The 22,456-nt window shown below is 38.6% G+C and overlaps 1 protein-coding gene across 1 annotated transcript in view; it reads right to left on the reverse strand.

Moving 5' to 3' along the window:
- Positions 1–22,456, reverse strand: part of LDAH (lipid droplet associated hydrolase) — a 157,455-nt gene that overhangs the window by 86,830 nt on the left and 48,169 nt on the right. The window contains exon 4 of the mRNA XM_061622689.1: positions 13,843–14,012. Within this exon, the coding sequence (XP_061478673.1) occupies positions 13,843–14,012 (170 nt within the window). The remainder of the gene's footprint in view (positions 1–13,842; positions 14,013–22,456) is intronic.

A 22,456-nucleotide genomic window follows, 5' to 3' on the forward strand; every position in this document is an offset into this window, starting at 1 on the left:
TCTTACATAGCCACACTTAGGGTTGTATTCAACGAGATTCCACTCAGAGTAGACCCTCTGAAATTAATGAATCTACATTAGTCATGTCTATTAACTTCAGTAGGTTTACTCCGAGTAGGACTAGCATTGAATACCACCCTGAATAATTAAACATATATATGATATAAACCTATATACTCATACTTCTCTCTTCTAGCACATCCTTCCATCATACTATCCATACTCTGCAATTGCTTCCGTAATTCAATCTCACATCCAGATAGTGACATACAAAGCAAGCAACAATGCACAAATACCCCTCTAAATAAAGCACTCTTATTAACCATTCCTCCTCACCTCTCAATCAGGGGAGGGGAAGATTCTATTTATTTTATTTAAGATATTTATATACCTTTAAATCATTAGCATTTCTAAATGGTGTACATAAAAATAAACCACACAGAAAACAAAAAAAAATTAATCATAAAACCAAACTACCTTAAAATGCCCACTGAAAGCCACAAGAAAGTCTTAGTCATATGCCTGAAGTTCAGCAAAGAGGGGCCTGTTTAATCACAGCTGGAAGGGAGTTCCACAGGCTATACCCAACAGCAGACTTATATTCTGGGGAAGGGATATATTCCTATTCTGGGGCGAGGATATAGCAATCACTATTTTCAACTATGTAACAGTGAGGCAAAAGCACTTTATTTATTCCCCTTTCAAAAAAACTGCTGCAAAAATGAGTGCCTCATATAAATACCACCCACTTTCCTCGTCTCTTAACCTGGTGGACCCCAAGCTACCTGAATATCAGACTACTGCCCTTGGAAAGTGTAGAATTCACTACAAATAAATGTAAAGACAGGGTGCATAATAAAAACACTGCTATAGATTTTGGAAGTATTTCATTTTAAAATTTATGGTGTTTGTAAAGACTAATAACGAAGGAGAAAGACCTTTGAAATAGCAAATATATATTTGAACTCTACTTACTTACTTACTGACCTGAGCGATAGGGTTTTTGTCTGAACCAGCAGGGTGGTTCTTAACTGGAGGATCATGGGCTAGATGCCATTGACAAAGCAACGTTATCTGATTCTAGTGGCCCCTGCCAAATTTTAAACCAGGTGTGGCTTGTGGATTCACTCATAGGGATAAGATGAATGTATTAAAAGCTATGTGTGAGTGAGTGAGTGAGAGAGAGGGAGAGAGAGAGAGACTGCCTTTCTCTTCTCCCAGGCATTTTAGCATGTGTTTTTAAATTGCTTTTTAAAAAATGTGTTTTTAAATTTGTATATTTGTTTTTAATGTGTTTAATTGTTGTAAACTGCCCACAGAGCTTCGGCTATGGGGCGGTGTACAAATGCAATCAATCAATCAATCAGTCAATCAATATTTCTTGTCTTTTGTCTGAATCTTATTTTCAATAATTATTTATTGACCATATTTCTTAACCAGACTTCATCAAAAGATTCCAGGGCAGTATCCAAAAGCGTGGATAAAAATTCACACAACAAATAAACTCTTAATATAAAACCAGCAAACATACGTAAGAGAATACAAGACAAAATAAAAAAGCTAAGAGTTAAAAACGGAATAAAAATTCAAAAAATCATATATAATCTAAAATGCCTGGATGAATAGGAAGGTTTTCACCTGACACCAAAAAGGTTCTATTGTCAGTACCAGGCCTTAGGGAGGACATTCCAAAGCTGAGGCACCACCAGAGAAAGTCTTGCTCCTTTGTGGAAGAATAATGTACCACTATTAAAGAAGGTACTTGGAGCAGGGAGTCTCCAGAAGACCTTAAATCAGGTGTGGGGAATTTTTGGCCCTCCAGATGTTGTAGAACTACAACTCCCATCAGCCCCAGCAAGCATGGTCAATGGCCAGGGATGATGAGATTTGTAGTTCAGCAACATCTGTAGGGACAAAGGTTCCCCACACCTGTCTTAAAGACATGGACAGGCTGATCTATGCCTAACACTCCTAAGGAATCACCAAAAGCTGAATACAATTGGTTCCATAGCAAAATATGCATCGGGCATTCGTGCACTGAGGGAAAATGTTGAGGAGCTTAGTATTTGACTGTTACATTGGTCAAACAATCTAAACTTTAATTAAAAGGTTCATTGCTGATGCCAGATAGTGTCTTAGGAATTCAAGCAAAATCCTAGTTTCAACCTAGCTGGAACAAAATTGGACCAGACTCACCATCTTTAACACTGTGAACCATGGGCAAATATTATCCATGGGAAACTAAGATCTATTTCCCAAAATCTACTAAATTAATAGGGGTGAAGCAAAAACATCCTGTCTCAGTACTTAGGAACATGGGAACAACCACTGTGTTTCTTAGTAGAACTCAAGGTCTTCAAAACAGGCTTGAGATCCACTAGCAGGCAACCAAACAAGAAGCCTTGGCCCATGTTCTATGACGACTTTGTAGAATCCATAGTTAACCAGCTATCTACTTCAAAACAACAACAGATGAGAGGAATAAGGCAGGAAATACAATCTGAACCTTGTGGAAATTATTCTGGGAAACAACATAACCTTTGATTAGCCTTAGTGGCTCATAGTCTATATAACACAAAATGGATTTAAGCAAACACAGAGACTAATTGGCTAAAAAGGTTTGAACAAAGGAATAGAATGTTAATAGACATGACAATTGGCACCAATGCGTAGGAGGCAGGAAAAAACAGCAGGCTGCAGAGCAATGGAATGACTCTAACCACCACCAAAACGACTTCTAATACAGTTGAAACAGATACATTCTAACAGCAAAATGCATGAATCCATTTTGCCACAAATTATTATTATTTATTACATTTGTATACCGCCCCATAGCCGAAGCTCTCTGGGCGGTTTACAACAAGTAAAAACATTAAAAACAAATATACAAATTTAAAAACACATTGTTAAAAACAATTTAAAAACACATGCTAAAATGCCTGGGAGAAGAGGAAATGACACTCAGAAAGAGAACTGTTTAAGATAAATGCTTGAACTAAAATGTAAAGGATTCCCTAAAGCTTTGGCTTTTTATACTCTGTGCCTCCTTTATCCTCCCATCTGTGGTTTGATCACTTTAATGGGCAAGGGGAACAGATTTGAGATTCACTAGCTGCTGTGACTAGATTCTCATTTTTAGACATTTATACATTTTGCTCAGCAGCTAAAATAATAGCATTAATTAACATCACCCCCCCTCTAGGATGCACACCTTAACATGGTGAGGGGGTTTGAGTGTGTTCAAGAAGCTAAAAGCAATGCCGTCAGGAGTCTAGACCAAGAGGCTAGACTCCAGACTAAGATGCATCCAAACTCAGAGGAAGGCAATGGTAAACCACCTCTGAATACCTCTTACCACGAAAACCCTATGAACAGAGTATCCAAAATGCAACACGAGATAGTGCTGGAAGATGAGACCCCCAGGTCAGAAGGCACTCAACGAGCTACGGGGGAAGAACAAAGGACAAGTACGAGTAGCGCTGTGACTAATGACGCAGCTGGGTCAAAGCCAAAAGGAAGCCCAGAGGCTGATGCGCACAGATGCGAAAGGAGAGTCCAGAGTTGTATGACGCACACAATAGGAACATGGAATGTGAGAAGCATGAACCAGGGAAAGTTAGAAATTGTCAAGCAAGAAATGGAACGCATCAACATTACAATACTTGGTGTGAGAGAACTAAAATAGACAGGAATGGGACATTTTCAATCAGGCAACTACAAAATATTTTATGCAGGAAGTGAGAAATTAAGAAGAAATGGGGTTGCTTTAATAGTGAGAAGTGATGTAGCAAGAGCAATTAGGAACTACAATGCAAGGTCTGAGCAAGTTATATCAATAAGATTAAATGGGAAACCTATCAACATAACCATCATCCAAGTCTATGCTCCAATGGCAAACGCAGAAGAAGAAGAATTGGAGAGATCTTACGCAGAAGTACAGGAGGAAATTGATCACACACCAAAACAAGATGTGCTGATAATCGTGGGAGACTGGAACAGAGACGAATTAGGAATTGTGGGGAAATGGGGCCTAGGAGACAGAAATGAAGCAGGAGAAAGACTTATTGAATTCTCTGAAGCCAACAGTTTGTTTCTTGCAAACACATTTTTTGAGCAACCGAAAAGACGACTGTACACGTGGACATCACCAAATGGTCAATATAGGAATCAAATTAATTATATAATTGGTAGCAGAAGATGGAGAAGTTCCATACTTTCTGCGAAAACAAGACCAGGAGCAGACTGCGGTACAGATCATGAACTGGTCGTATTGAAAATCAGAGTAAAGCTAAAGAAGAACAACAAAGCACTCATAATGCCAAAATACAATTTAAATAACATCCCAGAAGAATATAAAGATCAAATAAGGAACAGGTTTGAGGCTTTAAACTTTGTTGACAGAGAACCAGAAGAACTATGGAATGAAGTCAGAGACGTTATCAGGGAAGAATGCAAAAAGACAATACCTCTTGTTAAAAAGAAAGAAAGACCTCAATGGATGACGGAAGAAACTCTTAAAATGGTTAAAGAGAGAAGGAAAGCAAAAGGGGACAGAAACACGGTTAGAACCCTAAATGCAACAATACAGCGACTAGTACATAGGGACAAAGAGAACTATTACTACTGTATAGAAATAGAAGAGGACAACAAAAAGGGTAGAACAAAAGCCCTGTTCCAAAAGATTAGAGAAATGAAAGGGAAATTTAAACAAAGAGTAGGGATGTTGAATAACCAACAGGAAAACACACTGACTGACCGAAATGAAATAAAAGGAAGATGGAAGCAATACACTGAAGAACGCTATAAAAGAGATGCAAAAATGACAGATTCATTCATGGAGGAACCGTATGAGGAAGAACCAGAAATTTTAGAATGTGAGGTGAAAGCTGCTCTTAAAATACTTGGAAGAAACAAATCACCAGGAATAGACAGCATACCAATAGAGGTGCTACAAGCTACTGAGACTGAATCTGTCCACATTTTGACAGAAATCTGTCAAGAAATATGAAAACTAAACAATGGCCCACACACTGGAAGCGTTCCATATACATCCCACTTCCAAAGAAAGGAGATCCCAGGGAATGCAGTAATTTTTGAACTATTGCCTTAATATCCCATGCAAGTGAAGTAATGCTCAAGATTCTACAACAAAGGCTCTTACCATATATGGAGCGAGAAATGCCAGACGTCCAAGCTGGATTTAGAAAGGGAAGAGGCACCAGAGATCATATGGCAAACATACGTTGGATAATGGAATGGACCAAGGAATTTCAGAAGAAAATCACCATGTAATTTATAGACTGCAGCAAACCCTTTGACTGTGGAGATCATGAAAAACTATGGAATGCTTTAAAAGAAATGGGGGTGCCACACCATCTGATTGTCCTGATGCACAACCTATATTCTGCATAAGAGGCTACTGTAAGGACAGAATATGGAGAAACCGATTGGTTCCCAATAGGAAAGGGTGTGAGACAGGGGTGTATTTTATCACCCTATTTATTTAATCTGTACGCAGAACATATACCGAAAGCATGATTGGACCAAGATGAAGGAGGTGTGAAAATTGGAGGGAGAAATATCAGTAATTTAAGATATGCAGACGGCACCATACTACTAGCAGAAACCAGTAATGATTTGAAATGAATGCTGATGAAAGTTAAAGAGGAAAGCACAAAAGCAGGACTACAGCTGAACGTCAAAAAGACTAAAGTGATGACAACAGAAGATTTATGTAACTTTACAGTTGACAATGAGGACATTGAACTTGTCAAGGATCAATACCTTGGCACAGTCTTTAACCAAAATGGAGACAATAGTCAAGAAATCAGAAGAAGGCTAGGACTGGGGAGGGCAGCTGTGAGAGAACTAGAAAAGGTCCTCAAATGCAAAGATGTATCACTGAACACTAAAGTCAGGATCATTCAGACCATGGTATTTCCAATATCTATGTATGGATGTGAAAGTTAGACAGTGAAAAAAGAGGATAAGAAAAAAATCAACTGATTTGAAATGTGGTGTTGGAGGAGAGCTTTGCAGATACTATGGACTGCGAAAAAGACAAATAATTGGGTGTTGGAACAAATTAAACCAGAACTATCACTAGAAGCTAAAATGATTGAGGTTATACTTTGGACACATGAGAAGACATGATTCATTAGAAAAGATAATGCTGGGAAAAACAGAAGGGAGTCGAAAAAGAGGAAGGCCAAACAAGCGATGGATTGATTCCATAAAGGAAGCCACAGACCTGAACTTACCAGATCTGAACAGGGTGGTTGATGACAGACACTCTTGGAGGTTGCTGATTCATAGGGTTGCCATAAGTCGTAGTCGACTTAAAGGCACATAACAACAACAAGAACAACATCATCACTGCATAACTAAGCTCACACTTCACTGAAACTAATGGGATCAATTCACACTCAAATGTCATCCTTTTCTAAAAAAAAATGCAAGCCCCATAAGAACCCTAGGCCAAGAACAGGCGTAAAATGTATTTCTGCAGCGAATACAGGTATACATTTTTTAAAGGTGAAACCTGTGGTTCTGAGTTGCAACCCTGTAGGAGGACAGGATACTTTTATAATCCTTTTACACTGGTTTAGATTCCTGGGTTTTAAAATGACAGAATTTAATTGATGAGGAAAGGGGATCAATGCTCATAAACACAATGAACACTTCCGGGAAGGGTGACTTAGCCTGTGCCTGCTTTTGAGACGGGCTCCTGCCTCAAAAGAAGCTTATTCAGATATATCAGTCAGATTTTTTCTTTTTTTGACTGATTAAACTTCTCCCGGGTAGGGAGAAACGAAGAGATTAACCTCAAAGCCTATTTTTGTTGGGACGACCAGATCTCATTAATTTATGGGACGAGGTCCAGCCGACGAAGGTGGGACGGATTTTTAACAACAAGCTCTATCTGGAAAAGCGAACGTTCATCTTATCTTCTAAGAGAGAACGCACTAACAGGCAAGCACCCTTCTTTCTATATTTTTCTTTTACTTGACTTAAATTGTTGCTGTTTAAAAGAGATTTGCCAGATTGATCGGTTTTTGACATCTCACTGGGGAGCCATAACTTCTCTCTGCTACTCACTAATTAATAGCTTATCTCTGTTTTTGTTGCAAAAAGCTGTCCTGGATTTGCATTCTAAAGATATACACAGAAGAGGGATTTCTATTCCAGATTTTTATTTTGAAGAATATTATATTGTCTGAGACTACTCTCTTTTTGGTTTATTTTATTTTGACGAATCTGTTTTCTGACGACCGCCATTAATTGTTTCGATCCTGGGAACTGCATTTTGTTTACTTTAGCATGGAGAGATAAGGCTGTCTGCTCTGTTTATACTGTGATGTCACCAAGTTTGGAGTATTAACCCAATTGTTGCTGAAATAAGAAGTGGTTTTCCTATATTTTTCTTTTAAAATGGCAATTAAGAAAGTGGCTGAGAAGCTGGAAATAACTATGTTTCAGAAAATAATGGATGAGATTGAGATAACGAAACAAAACCTGCGACAGGGTTGTAAGGAGCTGAAAATTGAATTGAGTAAAATGAAGCAGGAGATTAAAGATATAGGGGTCCCTGTGAGAGAGGTGACCCTGGAAGGGGTCCCTGTGAGAGAGGAGACCCCGGAGATTGGAACAAACGTGGAACAGGAAAAAGATTTGGAGTCTATGGACTTTAGAAACAAAATTTATTGTTTGGAGACACAGGAGATTAAAGACATAGGGGTCCTTGTGAGAGAGGAGACCCTGGAGACTGGAACAGGGGTCCCTGTGAGAGAGGAGACCCTGGAGACTGGAACAGGGGTCCCTGTGAGAGAGGAGATCCCGGAGATTGGAACAAACGTGGAACAGGAACAAGATTTGGAGTCTATGGACTTTAGAAATAAAATCTATTGTTTGGAACTCAATGTTATCTCTGAAGAAATTAATGAAGATTCTAGAGATAAAGTTATCAATGGCATGGATAATCTTCTGGACTGGAATGATGTGATGGAGCCCAATATAGAGAAAATCTATGGAATTAACTGCAGCCATGTGACAATGGAAAAACTTTCAAGAGATGACCCAGTGTATTTTGAAAAAAAGAACAGAGATATGATTTTACAGCAGTATTTCAGCAACCTATTCAGAATGGATGGCAAGAAAATATTTGGGATAGAGGTAATTCCCATCAGACTCTTACTATATGACTATGGCTTTGACAGCAAGATTATTATGGAATACTGATAATGGAAGATTGGATACTGAAATTACTGGACTTAACAAGACTACTGAAGATGGAAGATGGAAAATGGAACTAATAGGGATAATAGAACAATGGCTACTGAAATTATTGAACCTAACAGATTCTGATGTGATGGATTAATTGAAATGTTTATTTTGACTATGGTTATGACAACAAGATTATCATAATTAGTAATGAGATGGATTAATCGATATGCTTATCTGGAAAAAAAATTGATAGATATATTTCTTAAAGAATTGAAACCTCTCTTTGACTTTTTGTGGAAAGAATAAAGTAATGTTTATGAGATTTGATGATTAAGTAAGATAACTATTGGAGGAAAGTGATTTTATAATATGACTTAAGAGACAGGATTGTTATATATTATAGACTTATAACTGATTTGATCTTTGACAAATGGGAAGTCAATATTTTACTCTTTATTTTTTATTTTTTTTTTTTCTTTTTTTCTTTTTGTTTAACTATTTTTGATTTTGTTTTTTGTCTTTGAATGTTTTATGATTTTGTCTTGTATGTTTTATGAAAATCTGAATAAAAATTATTGAAAAAAAAAAATAAACACAATGAACACTTTTGATCAGACACATAGGAACAGTGATATGTCTCAAATGCTGCTCCTTCTAGACTAGTGTCCTCTCTTTTGACTGTAGTCACCCCTTAATTCAATACAGATAGTCCGATATCCTGATCCAAAAGATATGCTAGCCTATGAACTTGGCATCTAATACCATCTTTTTTGTAACTCATCTGGCTTACAATGCTTACACATTAGCAGCTATCACACTAACTTCCTTCAAGAGATCTATGGAGCTAACTGTACCACGCTGAAGAAATATGGCAGGGCCTGACCTCAAACTTATTCTGCCACAATTCCAGGGCTGTGGAGTCGATATGTCAAACCTTTGACTCCGACTCCTCTATTTTTCTACTGTCCGACTCCAACTCCTTCATAAATGGCAAGTGTATATTAATTTTTCTACTGTCTGACTCCGACTCTGACTCCTTCATAAATGGCAAATGTATATTAATGTATTAATATCAATAAATTAATATTAATATTAAAATATTAATTTTATTTTGAAGTCGGAGTGAGTACATTTCTACCGACTCTGACTCCACCCAAAATTGCTTCCGACTCCATGACTCCAACTCCACAGCCCTGCACAATTCACATGCCAGTATTCACAACAATAGTTAAAGATAATTTTGAAAAACCTATTTTGCTACATTTGTATTGTATCCTCCTTTCACAAGAAAGTCAGAGCAGCATTGCAGTTTCCTAAAAAAAGGAAAAAGGAAAACCCTTGAAATATAGTGATTTACCCTAGGCCACTACCAGTTTATCCATCCATTCAACCAGGGTTTCCTATATCCAAACCTTGGCGACTACATCATACCTAATCTTCCTCACTCTGATTGTACTGCATTAAAGCTCTATGGATGAAAGCAGCTAAAACTGTGTTTTTTACTTTGCAACTGTTATGTCAAGAGTTCTGATATTACATTTGGTCCACATGATACCCACATTCTGGACATCACATTTGCACAAGGGCCTACAGGTGTAAACTCCAATGTATGTAAAGCTTCACCTGTGTATCCCTGAAGGGTATTGATTGCACAACTGGAGGCTACTCTAGGGATGTTCTAGAATTCCACCCAACTTAGATTTGGCGCCAAATTTTTCGTTAATTCACTTATTCTCAATTGTTGAGGATTGGATTTCAATGTAGTGAATTTTCGCGGCTATTTGTGAAAACAGACTTTTAAAAAAAAAAAACCTAGCCTCTCTAAACATTGATTGTAAGAATGTTAATTTATCAACATTTCCTTCAAAATATCAATAAAATATAAATAATGTTGATACTTTTTCAAAGGGAAAAAACCTCAGATCAGTAAAAGTGACTAGCAGATAAAGAACGAACTCAAAAAAATTCCAATGTTAGGTTGACGGAATGCTTTTGAACCGGCATCAGCCAACGGATCCCATCCCTAGGCGACCCCAATGTCCCCTATATAGATACTGTATACGCAACATGGGCAGCTGTCAGGTGAAATGACGGGGCAGAGTCAACTGACATGATTATAACTCCCAAAGCATTCAGTTAGAACATTTGCATAGAGTGTGCATGTATCTCAGAGCAAACATGGGATTGCTTTCTTTTACCCTAACTGGTAAGAATTGTTTTCTTCCACATAGTCCACTGAAGGATTCTGAATTTTAAGACACTCTCAAATAAAACTTTTTAATAGGTGCACAATGAGGATAACAACATAGAGAGTGACTAAAATAATCAATATAACACATCACATTCTAGTTCAGAACATTAAAACCTAACATTGAAAGTCTCACAGTGCATTTAAGAGTAAAACAAAAACTGGACTCCTATAATAAAAGAATATAGTGAAAGTACTCACAAGCACACACACAAATAATCCAGCTACTAAACTATACACATGAGCTTGAAACCTCCTGGGAATAAAATATTCCAGTAAAAATAAGAGAAGAGATGGAAACACAAGTTTCTTATTATCAGACTTCATATGTCATAAAACATAACAGTTAACTTATTTTTGGCAAATGGACAGAACTTGCGTAACAATTTGGCTTACACAAATATTTTCTATTGTTGAACACATCTTAAATGCAGCGTGTCATAAGTTAACTTCAAGCACAGTGCTCTCTCAAATCACCTAAACATACCTATAGTTTCAACACACTAACAAATCATTACTCTGCCAGCAACATGCATGGGGCCAAGTGAAAAAAACAAAAAGGAAAGAAAAGAGGCAACTCAATAATTCAAATATAATTGAAACCAGGTAATACTATTTGAGCAAAAGATCCTGACCAAAGAAACATTCCTATTTTCTAGATTACTCCATTCTTTCATATTGAATATAATTAAGTTCCCAACCCCTTAAAGATTAAAAGTTTAACTCTTTTGTGAAAAATGAGCTTTTGAGTTGGACTGCCTATAATATATTTTAAGGTCTAAGGATATATGACATCACCACCTTGCTGAAGCTAAGCAGGTCTAGATCAGTGACCCCTGCAAACCACATGTACACTGCCATGGGTTCCGTGAGGGAAGGAAGGCAGTCAAATGCAATAAATAAATAAATAAAATAAAATTTATTTAATAAATTTAATAAATAATAAATAATATAAATAGTTGGTCTACTTTGCATGCTCAGTTACAACAAAATGTAAATCTTCACCTTTGGGCTTGCTGGAGGGGGGAAATAAATGCTACATTGTATTTTATAAGTTTGTAGTTTCAATTGGGGAGGGAAGGAAGATTTAAGAAGAGAATGGTTTACAAGGATAAATTATTTTATATATATGTATGCTTATCTTACAGCTAAATGGAATATTTGGTGAAGCCAACATACTTTTTTTTTTAAAGCCACTTATTTTAGTGAACAAGCAACAACATAAAAAGGCATATTTAGTAGACTAGGACTTCCCAAACTATTGTCCATGGACCACCAGTGATCTGTGAGCTTCATTCAGGTAGTCTGCAGCAAGTCCACATTAAATATTCATATTGATTTTCAATTGTATTTCTATTCCTTCATTTCTTACATTGTATTTTATTGTATTACTATTTGAATTCTATGGAATACAAATTATAATACTATAAGAATAAATATGAAATTAAAGAAGCAATAAAACAATTAAAAATCATACAGCATCTAGCATAGAGCATACCAATGGCTACAACAGGCAGCGAAACCATAAAGTCTGTCAGCAGTTTTCAAACGGTCCGTGGCAGGGAAAGGTTTGGGAACCGCTGGCTTAGACAAACGTTTTTGCCATACCGTCCTGAGTTTTCTCACCATTCTCTCCTGCTTCCAACCCACTTGGCCTGTTTGTGGAAACCTTCTTTCATACAGGCAAGTTTTTTTGTCTGTGTGACAGTACCCACTGACAGCACCTCTTTTTTTGCTACCCATGGCAAGCATTTTGTTCTGGCACCCCCAGCACTTTTACTAAGATATGAGTAATGGCCCCTCATTTTATTATTATTATTATTATTATTACTACTATTACTACTACTACTACTACTACTACCAAAAAAGCACCACATAGAGGTATTGCATAAGAGGATCAATTGGCTGGGGTTAAAGGATATCCAAGGTTGTTTTAATAAGTGATCCTTCCCCCCTCACCACCAATCTCTCACCCAACTCCAGACCCACCTGAACTGGTAATTAAAATCCACTTCAGACAGCACACAGTGGCTTAAGAGTTTCCTCTTGGACCAATCACTGTGATAGTGTCAAGGTACCCCAGATGGGCAACTGAGGTCATTGTGATAGTGCCAAGTACCCCAGATGGGCAATTGGGGTCATACAGACTGTGGCACAAGCACACACACCGCAAAGAAGACTGAACAAGGCTTATGGTCAGGGGCTAGATAAGCGAAACCCATTTTTGTGCTCAAATTCTGGGACTGACCACAGAAAACTGGAGGCAGTATTGTGTTCCTTGAAATGACACCAGTGCTGCCAAATGAATCTGAAAGACAAAGAAGCCACCTTTCTCCAGGCGGGGAGGCAGATTTGCTGTGGGGCTGGGAGGGCAAAGGCACTGAGATTGACAGAACCTACTGCTCTTCAGGCCAGTTCCCAGTGCAGTTAACTGAGCACCTTTTCTTTCAGCTGCTACTTGTAGTCTCAGAAAGAGAGAGGGTGAAGAGAGCATGCCCATACATACGTGCAGGAATGTCTGTGTGTGAGTGAGAGAGTTCCCCCAACCACTTATTTTCTGATGGATGCATATTGCAGATGCAGAAACTGTGATCCCTCCCCTCCCCACTGTTTAATGTCTCTCACACGTTGCAGAATAGACTGTAAAATGAGACACAGCCCTGAGCCTGAAGAACTGAGCACTTTGGAGGGCAGCCTTGCTGTCTTAGAGCCAAGGCATGGCTTGAAAAAATGGAAATGCCTTCAAGTCGATTCCAACTTATGGCAGCCCTATGAATAGGGTTTTAATGGTAAACGGTATTCAGAGGGGGTTTACCATTGCTTTCCTCTGAGGCTGAGAGGCAGTGACTGGCCCAAAGTCACCCAGTGAGCTTCATGACTGTGTGGGGATTCAAATCCTGGTCTCCCAGGTTGTAGTCCAACACCTTAACCACTACACCACACTGGCTTACTTTACTTAAAAACAAAGTAAATTGCTACTGATTGTGAATGGTGCACACCCATTTAAATAGCCAGGCTTTCCTCCATTAAGCACAGATGCAGTGATCTGCAAAGCAACAGACCCCTTGTTTTAATATTTATGCTAGGGAACCTGACCCTTTAGACAGATGTGTGCTTCTCAAATGAAACCTGTATGGACTCCCAAGTAGTAGTACAGTTTGAATCAGCTTCCAGTCCCCACAGTAACTCTCATGATATTTATTTTTCAGATTTATATCCTACATAATAGTCAGTTTGAAATAAGCATTACCAAACCATTAAATAAACCAAAAGGTTCTTCAACCAGTGCTACAAAAATACACAGTCAGTGTTGGAGGGGTTGTGTTGAGGGGATGGGAAGAGCTCAGCAAGTTTAGGCATCTCTCACATACCTCCAGTTCTGGTTCATGCTTCATCATTTCAAGGGCAATATAACAACCAATGGAATGGCCAACAAGCACAAGCTTCACATCCTTGGGCACATTCTTTCGAAGAAAGTTCAACTTGTGTTTGATTTGCCCTTCAAGTCCGAAGACGTCATCTAGTTTGTTAACATCCGTCTCTATAAACAACCCAAAAACATCTTTTATTTCCTTTGCTTTGAAGAGGTTTCATTTCATTCAGACTTCTTATACTTTTTTTAAAAAAATCAAAACTTTTCAAAACTTATTTTAAGACTACATTAGTGATATATATGCTCCTCCATCAATAATTGATTAAGGGATGAAAAGACTGAGTTCCATGGGCTTCAATATACAGCAGAGGCAGCCAATGTGGTGTCCTCTATATGTTGTGGACTACATAAGAACATAAGAAGAGCCTGCTGGATCAGGCCAGTGGCCCATCTAGTCCAGCATCCTGTTCTCACAGTGGCCAACCAGGTGCCTGGGAGAAGCCCGCAAGCAGGACCCGAGTGCAAGAACACTCTCTCCTCCTGAGGCTTCCGGGCTACAACTCCCACCAGCAGAGTCAACAGTCAGGGATGAGGGAAGTTGTAATCCAAAACATCTGAAAGGCACACACTACTCCCAATATACAGTAGTTCCTGAAATGATGCCACTTCCATGCTGTGGCTTCTCCCCCATTCAATTACATTTAATATGTGTGTGTGTAAAAAAAGGTAAAGGTGTCCCTGCACTTATAGTGCGAGTCGTTTCCGATTCTTAGGGTGACGTCTTGCGACTTTTACTAGGCAGCCTTCCATCCATCCGTGGTCGGTAAAATGAGTACCCGGCATATGCTGGGGGGTAAAGAAAGGTTGGGGAAGGAACTTTTTTGTGTGTGTGTGTGAGGGCGCCAATTCATGAACTCTCTCGTTAGCCCAGCGAAAACTCTCACCCTGCTTTAGCAGTGTTCAAACAATATATATCCAGTGTGGTGTAATGGATAGAATGCCAGACTAAGGCTATAATCCTATACCTGCTTAGCTGGAGTAAGCCGCACTGAATTCAAAAGGATATACTTCTGAGCAGCCACACATAGATTTGTGCTGCAAGACCTAGGGTCAAATCCTCACTAAGCTATGAATCTCACAGACAGGAACTTGGGCTAGTCATCATCTCTTGGTTTTTCAGCAGGAAAAGGAAATTGCATATACTGCCCTTGGACAAATTGCTGCAACCAACTGTATAGGTCTGCCTGTGATACAGTGTACAGAAATGTTAATATGATGTTCAGCACATGAAGAATTATAATTATTATGTATTCTTTCACTTCTAATCTTCTGCATGAAATGAGCGACCCCGTCTATAATCTAGTACTTTTAAAAATTAGCATATAAAATGCAACTGTAGGGTATAATTGCTTCAAGAATTATTCTGATGATTGATTTTCAGCTTTTTGTTCAAATCTTAAGCAAATGAAGCCAGCAATTGGCACAGAAAGAGCTTTGAGCAGACCAATTAATATGGGTAGTAAAGCTTTCTTAGTCACATCCCAGCATGATTGTTGTTTTGTTAAATGAGAATTGGCAAGGTGAAGAAGTTGAAGGGGAAAGTGAAGCATATAGATGTATGCAACCACCATACCCCCCCCAAACAAAGATATATGAGAAGCAATATTTCACCTATAAGGCTTTAAAGCAGGTAATAGAAAATGAGGAAGTTAGTTCTGTAACAAAGAACAAGACCAAAACATTGGTTTCAAATTGTCTATTTTTAGTTCAAGTTGCTTTATTTTTTAATCTATTCTATAGCCTAGTCTTGTACATGAGTTAGCTGACCATCTAATTCATCCCATTAAAAGTATATGTGCTGATGGAAGTTAAATTATACATGAGGCTTGTAGAAGTAAGGCATTGGCGTAAGAACCATGAAATAATTTTTCTACTCACATGCTTTATTAATGATGACATCTTGCTTGATCAACCCAGCATTATCATGTATCTGAATGGTATGTGGTTTATCCATGGAATTTGAAGTCTGGGTGAAAAGGAGTTTTAAGCTGCAGTCCTATGCACATTGCCCTACTGAACGCTGTGGCTCTTGCTTTCAAATTAATATGCTTAGGATTGTACCATTAAGCTACACACAATGACAATTACATGAAAAGGAAACGAGCCATGAATGATAGCACTGGAAGAGTTGAATAGTTGATACTTTTAATGGAAGCACTACTGTACCTAAACTGGAAATCCTTCAAGACAGGGGAATGGAAAATCTAGAATATTAGTCGTCAGCTGGTAGGCTGCGACCCACAACTTGGACATATTCCACTGAAGGTGGGTCCCAACAGCTATGCCCTTTTTTAGGAAAAGAAGAAGACACACATAGTAATAAATTAAAGGTGGAGTCCATGTTGGAGTTAGAGTTAAACACAGATCTGCTCCAGATTATAAACAAAGCAGGGGATCATCCTCAGAAAATACTTAATCCCCCCCTTCATCTCTTTTCCCCAACCAACAGTCATGGTACACGAGAATTCTCTACACTTGATTACTGCAGCTGAATGTATGAAGTGGCTCACTGAAAAGCCCTGTGTTTGCCATGGAGATACATTAAAGTTCAATTTGTGGCAATTTCCCAAGCTTTTAAAATAAAAGTGTGATCCAGCTGACTGTTTTATGCTGCATTTATGATTTTGTGGCTTTTAGTTCGTGTGTGTGTGTCTGAATGCACAAACTTACATTTTAAGTGTTTTATTCGTTTTGTAAATTGCCCTAGGAATATAATTGAATAGAGATAAAAATATACCTCAGCAACTCTAGCGCTAAATCCAGAAGTAGAGAAAAAGATATATTACCCCTGTGGTTTTGGGGTGTCAATCAATTCAATCTAATTGATCAACAATTAGAAAATCTTCTGCTTGGGAACACTTTTAAGTACAAGAGAGTCCAGTAGACAGTAATTCATTCAAACGGTCTGGGCATTCCTTAGAGGTATGTTTCAGAAAGTGACGCTGGATAACTTTTCTTTGGCCCCTTGGCCATTGGTGTATGGTGTTCTTCAGGGTTTGAGCTTGTCCTGCATACTATTTAATATCCACATGAAACTATTGGAAGAGCTCATCCATGGATTTGGGTGTGCTGTTACCAAAATGTAGATTACACATAACTCTATTTCTGCTTTTCATCTACCACAAGGAAAAGTATCAATGTTCTGAATTGATGTCTAGAGGCACTAATGGACTGGATGAGGACTAATAAATTGAAACTTAATCCAGACAAGACAGACGTGTTCCTGGTCAGTAGCAGGGACAGACAAATCTGTCAATTTTGATTATTCTCGGTTGCTCATTTTTCCAGTCAAGTTTGGTCTGCCCCATTTCAACTAACTTTTGTTATGTTTTGAAAAACATCTGTATAAAAAATTGTATTCATTTTTGGGTGCATTTCTTCCATGATTCAACTTATTGTTGAATTCAGTTTTTCCTCGTATATGCATTTTTGTAAGCTATTTCCCCTAAATTGCAGTTGTGTATGTTATTCTCGAGAGCCAGTGTGGCATAGTGGTTAGAGTGTTGGACTAAGACCTGGGAGGCCAGGGTTCGAATCCCCACACAGCCATGAAGCTCACTGGGTGACCTTGGGCCAGTCACTGCCTCTCAGCCTCAGAGGAAGGCAATGGTAAACCCCCTCTGAATACCGTTACCATGAAAGCCCTATTCATAGGGTTGCCGTAAGTCGGCATCGACTTGAAGGCAGGCCATTTCCATTTTTTCATGTCATTCTCACTAATACACATTCTTTGGTTGGAGAACTGCATTGCAGAATTTGGAGAAGTGCAAATTTAGAACGAGAGCTGCACTTCAGTTTGTGTATTGGTTCAGCAACTGCAGATTTGGCAAGTTCACATTAAAATGCCAACTGAATGAATTTATCTCCCAGTCTGGTTTAGGAATTCAACCTATTTTGGATGGGGTAGCATTCCCCTTGAAGGATCAGGTTCTTTTTATTTAATCCTCAGTTTAATTATTTAATGCTAATTAATTTCTATCCATCAAGCAGGAGTTGGGTGAGGATGAAGAGAAATAACCATGAAAGAATGTTTAATAAATAAACTTTTAAAAACTCCTTACTGATATCAGAGAACAAGTCTAAAAGCACTGTTTTAAATTAACCCTTTGACCTTAGAAGAGTCCTCTCACCCTTGGGAAATGTTCTTGTGACTTTCAATGTAAACACACTCTTCATTAGTGTTTACTGAACTAATTACTTTTTGTAAAGGTATCCTCCACAAATAAATGAACATGTGCTCAGGATTCTGAAACAGAGTGCCATGTGAATCCTCATGTTCACCGATGAATGCAGACCTTCTTTTCCTAACCTCTATTATTATTAACCATAAAGTTTAGTTTTCAATATTGGTGACAAAATTGTGCAGCACCAACAGTTACTTCACACATGGAGATTCAAAACTGTTCGTACTACTTTGGATTTATATTAAATGCTTTCCCTATGTGCTCAGAACACCCGGATTAGCACAGCATTCCATACAGCGATACAGTAAAGGATTGACAGATAATGGCTTATATTACACCCAATTAGTTTAGGGCTGAGATTTGAGCAGAGGATGTCTTGACTGGATCTCAGTCTGTATGCTGCACACCAGTTCTAGCAAATTAAATGCCAAGACTTATACAAATGTTCAGCAAACAAATTAAGAGCTAACAAAAAATTACACCATAACTGTATGCAATGGTAACCATCCTTCCTTGCAAAAGTGCCTTCAGGACAAGATGATCAGCACATAATGGACAGAAGTCCAAATTCATATGACGTTCTCTCCATCAGCTGCTCCCTCTCATCCTTGACTTGCAAACTTGGATGCGGGAGAAAGTGTTTCAAATGAAAAATGGATCTGGTAGAGAAAGTGTTAAGTACCTTCTCCTATCCCCCTCCCACTGAAAATTGCTGCCCTGCACCAGGGTGCTTTGTGAAGAAGAAAAAGCCATGAGGCCAGTATGTACAGCCACATTTTCATATGTAGTGTGGGGTAAAGGCTTCAAATCTGACACTTCCACAAGCAAGTACACACATTCTTATTTTTATTACCATTACAAGCAAATGGAATGGGGGGCAGAGAGAAAGAGGAATAAATTTAAAATTAAGGATGGTATTCAATGCTACCCCCTTTAGGATGCACACCTTAACATGGTGAGGGGGTTTGAGAGTGTTGAAGAAGCTGAGAGCAATGCCATCAGGAGTCTAGACCAAGAGGCATTTTCCTAGCAGGGGCACCCATGGCGGAATGGTCAAAGCTGAGACACCAGACTAAGATGCATCCAAACTCAGAGGAAGGCAATGGTAAACTACCTCTGAATACCTCTTACCACAAAAACCCTATGAATAGAGTATCCAAAATGCAACACAAGATAGTGCTGGAAGATGAGACCCCCAAGTCAGAAGGCACTCAACGAGCTACGGGGGAAGAACAAAGGACAAGTACGAGTAGCGCTGTGACTAATGATGCAGCTGGGTCAAAGTCGAAAGGAAGCCCAGAGGCTGATGCGCACAGATGCGAAAGGAGAGTCCAGAGTTGTACGACGCACACAATAGGAACACGGAATGTGAGAAGCATGAACCAGGGAAAGTTAGAAATTGTCAAGCAAGAAATGGAGTGTATCAACATTACAATACTTGGTGTGAGTGAATTAAAATGGACTGGAATGGGACATTTTCAATCAGGCAACTACAAAATATTTTATGCAGGAAATGAGAAATCAAGAAAAAACGGGGTTGCTTTAATAGTGAGAAGTGATGTAGCAAAAGCAATTAGGAGCTATAACGCAAGGTCTGAGCGAGTGATATCAATGAGATTAAACGGGAAACCTATTAACATAACCATCATACAAGTCTACTCTCCAACGACAAACACAGAAGAAGAATTGGAGAGATATTACGCAGAAGTACAGGAGGAAATTGATCACACACCAAAACAAGAAATGATGATAAACATGGAGGACTGGAATGCAAAAGTAGGGAACAGAGAAGAACTAGGTATTGTGGGGAAACAGGGCTTAGGTGATAGAAATGAAGCAGGAGAAAGACTTATTGAATTCTGTGAAGCCAATTTGTTTCTTGCCAACACATTTTTTTGAACAACCAAAAAGACGACTGTACACGTGGACATCACCTGATGGTCAATATAGGAACCAAATTGATTATATAATTGGAATACCTTCTGCAAAAAACAAGACCAGGAGCAGACTGTGGTACAGATCATGAACTGGTCGTATCGAAAATCAGAGTAAAGCTAAAGAAGAACAACAAAGCAATCATAATGCCAAAATAAAATTTAAATAACATCCCAGAAGAATATAAAGACCAAATAAGGATCAGATTTGAGGCTTTAAACTTTGTTGACAGAGAACCAGAAGAACTATGGAATGAAGTCAGGGACATTATCAGGGAAGAATGCAAAAAGACAATACCTCTTGTTAAAAAGAAAGAAAGACCTCAATGGATGACTGAAGAAACTCTTAAAACGATTAAAGAGAGAAGGAAAGCAAAAGCAAATGAAGACAGAAACACGGACAGAACCCTAAATGCAACAATACAGTGACTAGTACGTAGGGACAAAGAAAACTATTACAATAGTTATTGTATAGAAATAGAAAAGGACAACAAAATGGGAAGAACAAGAGCCCTATTCCAAAAGATTAGAGAAATTAAAGGGAAATTTAAACCACGAGTAGAGATGTTAAATAATCAACAGGGGAACACACTGACTGACCGAGATGAAATAAAAGGAAGATGGAAGCAATACACTGAAGAGCTCTATAAAAGAGATGACAGGATGACAGATTCATTCATGGAGGAACCATATGATGAAGAACCAGAAATTTTAGAATGTGAGGTGAAAGCTGCTCTTAAAATTCTTGGAAGAAACAAATCACCAGGAACAGACGGCATACCAATAGAGGTGCTACAAGCTACTGAGACTGAATCTGTCCAAATTTTGACAAAAAATTGTCAAGAAATATAGAAAACTAAACAATGGCCCACACACTGGAAGCGTTCAATATATATCCCACTTCCAAAGAAAGGGGATCCCAGAGAATGCAGTAATTACCGAACTATTGCCTTAATATCCCATGCAAGTGAAGTAATGCTCAAGATTCTACAACAAAGGCTCTTACCATATATGGAGCGAGAAATGCCAGACATCCAAGCTGGATTTCGAAAGGGAAGAGGCACCAGAGATCTTATCGCAAACATACATTGGATAATGGAATGGAGCAAGGAATTCCAGAAGAAAATCACCCTGTACTTTATATGATGAGTTTCCGCTGGGCCTTGAAGACCTGGCTCTTCAGGCAGGCTTTTGGGGTGGGCTAGATTTTATCTTCATTGTTTTTAGATTTTCAATGTCTAGGTATTATATGCCTATGTTGTATGTCGCCCAGAGTAGCTGGACAGCCAGCCAGATGGGCGACTAATAAATTCTATAAATAAATAAATATAGACTACAGCAAAGCCTTTGACTGTGTAGATCATGAAAAACTACGGAATGCTTTAAAAGAAATGTGGGTGCCACACCATTGTGGACATCTGATTGTCCTATACTCTGCACAAGAGGCTACTGTAAGGACAGAATATGGAGAAACCGATTGGTTCCCAATAGGAAAGGGTGTGAGTCAGGGGTGTATTTTATCACCCTATTTGTTTAATCTATACACAGAACATATCATACGGAAAGTGGGATTGGACCAAGATGAAGGAGGTGTGAAAACTGGAGGGAGAAATATCAATAATTTAAGACATGTAGACGATACCATACTCTTAGCAGAAACCAGTAATGATCTGAAACGAACGCTGATGAAAGTTAAAGAGGAAAGCACAAAAGCAGGACTATAGCTGAACGTCAAAAAGACTAAAGTAATGACAAAAGAAGATTTATGCAACTTTAAAGTTGACAATGAGGACATTGAACTTGTCAAGGATTATTAACACCTCGGCACAGTCATTAACCAAAATGGAGACAATAGTCAAGAAATCAGAAGAAGGCTAGGACTGGGGAGGGCAGCTGTGAGAGAACTAGAAAAGGTCCTCAAATGCAAAGATGTATCACTGAGCACCAAAGTCAGGATCATTCAGACCATGGTATTCCCGATCTCTATGCATGGATGTGAAAGTTGGACAATGAAAAAGGTGGATAAGAGAAAAATCAACTCATTTGAAATGTAGGGCTGGAGGAGAGCTTTGTGGATACCATGGACTGTGAATAAGACAAATAATTTGGTGTTAGAACAAATTAAACCAGAACTGTCACTAGAAGCTAAAATGATGAAACTGAGGTTATCATACTTTGGACACATCATGAGAAGACATGATTCACTAGAAAAGACAATAATGCTGGGAAAAACAGAAGGGAGTAGAAAAAGAAGAAGGCCAAACAAGAGATGGATTGATTCCATAAAGGAAGCCACAGACCTGAACTTACAAGATCTGAACAGGGTGGTTGACAGATGCTCTTGGAGGTTGCTGATTCATAGGGTCGCCATAAGTCGTAATCGACTTGAAGGCACATAAGAACAACAAATTCAATGCTAATCCTACTCAGAGTA

The sequence above is a fragment of the Rhineura floridana genome, chromosome 4 (assembly GCF_030035675.1).
Source record: "Rhineura floridana isolate rRhiFlo1 chromosome 4, rRhiFlo1.hap2, whole genome shotgun sequence".
Taxonomy (NCBI): Eukaryota; Metazoa; Chordata; class Lepidosauria; order Squamata; family Rhineuridae; genus Rhineura; species Rhineura floridana.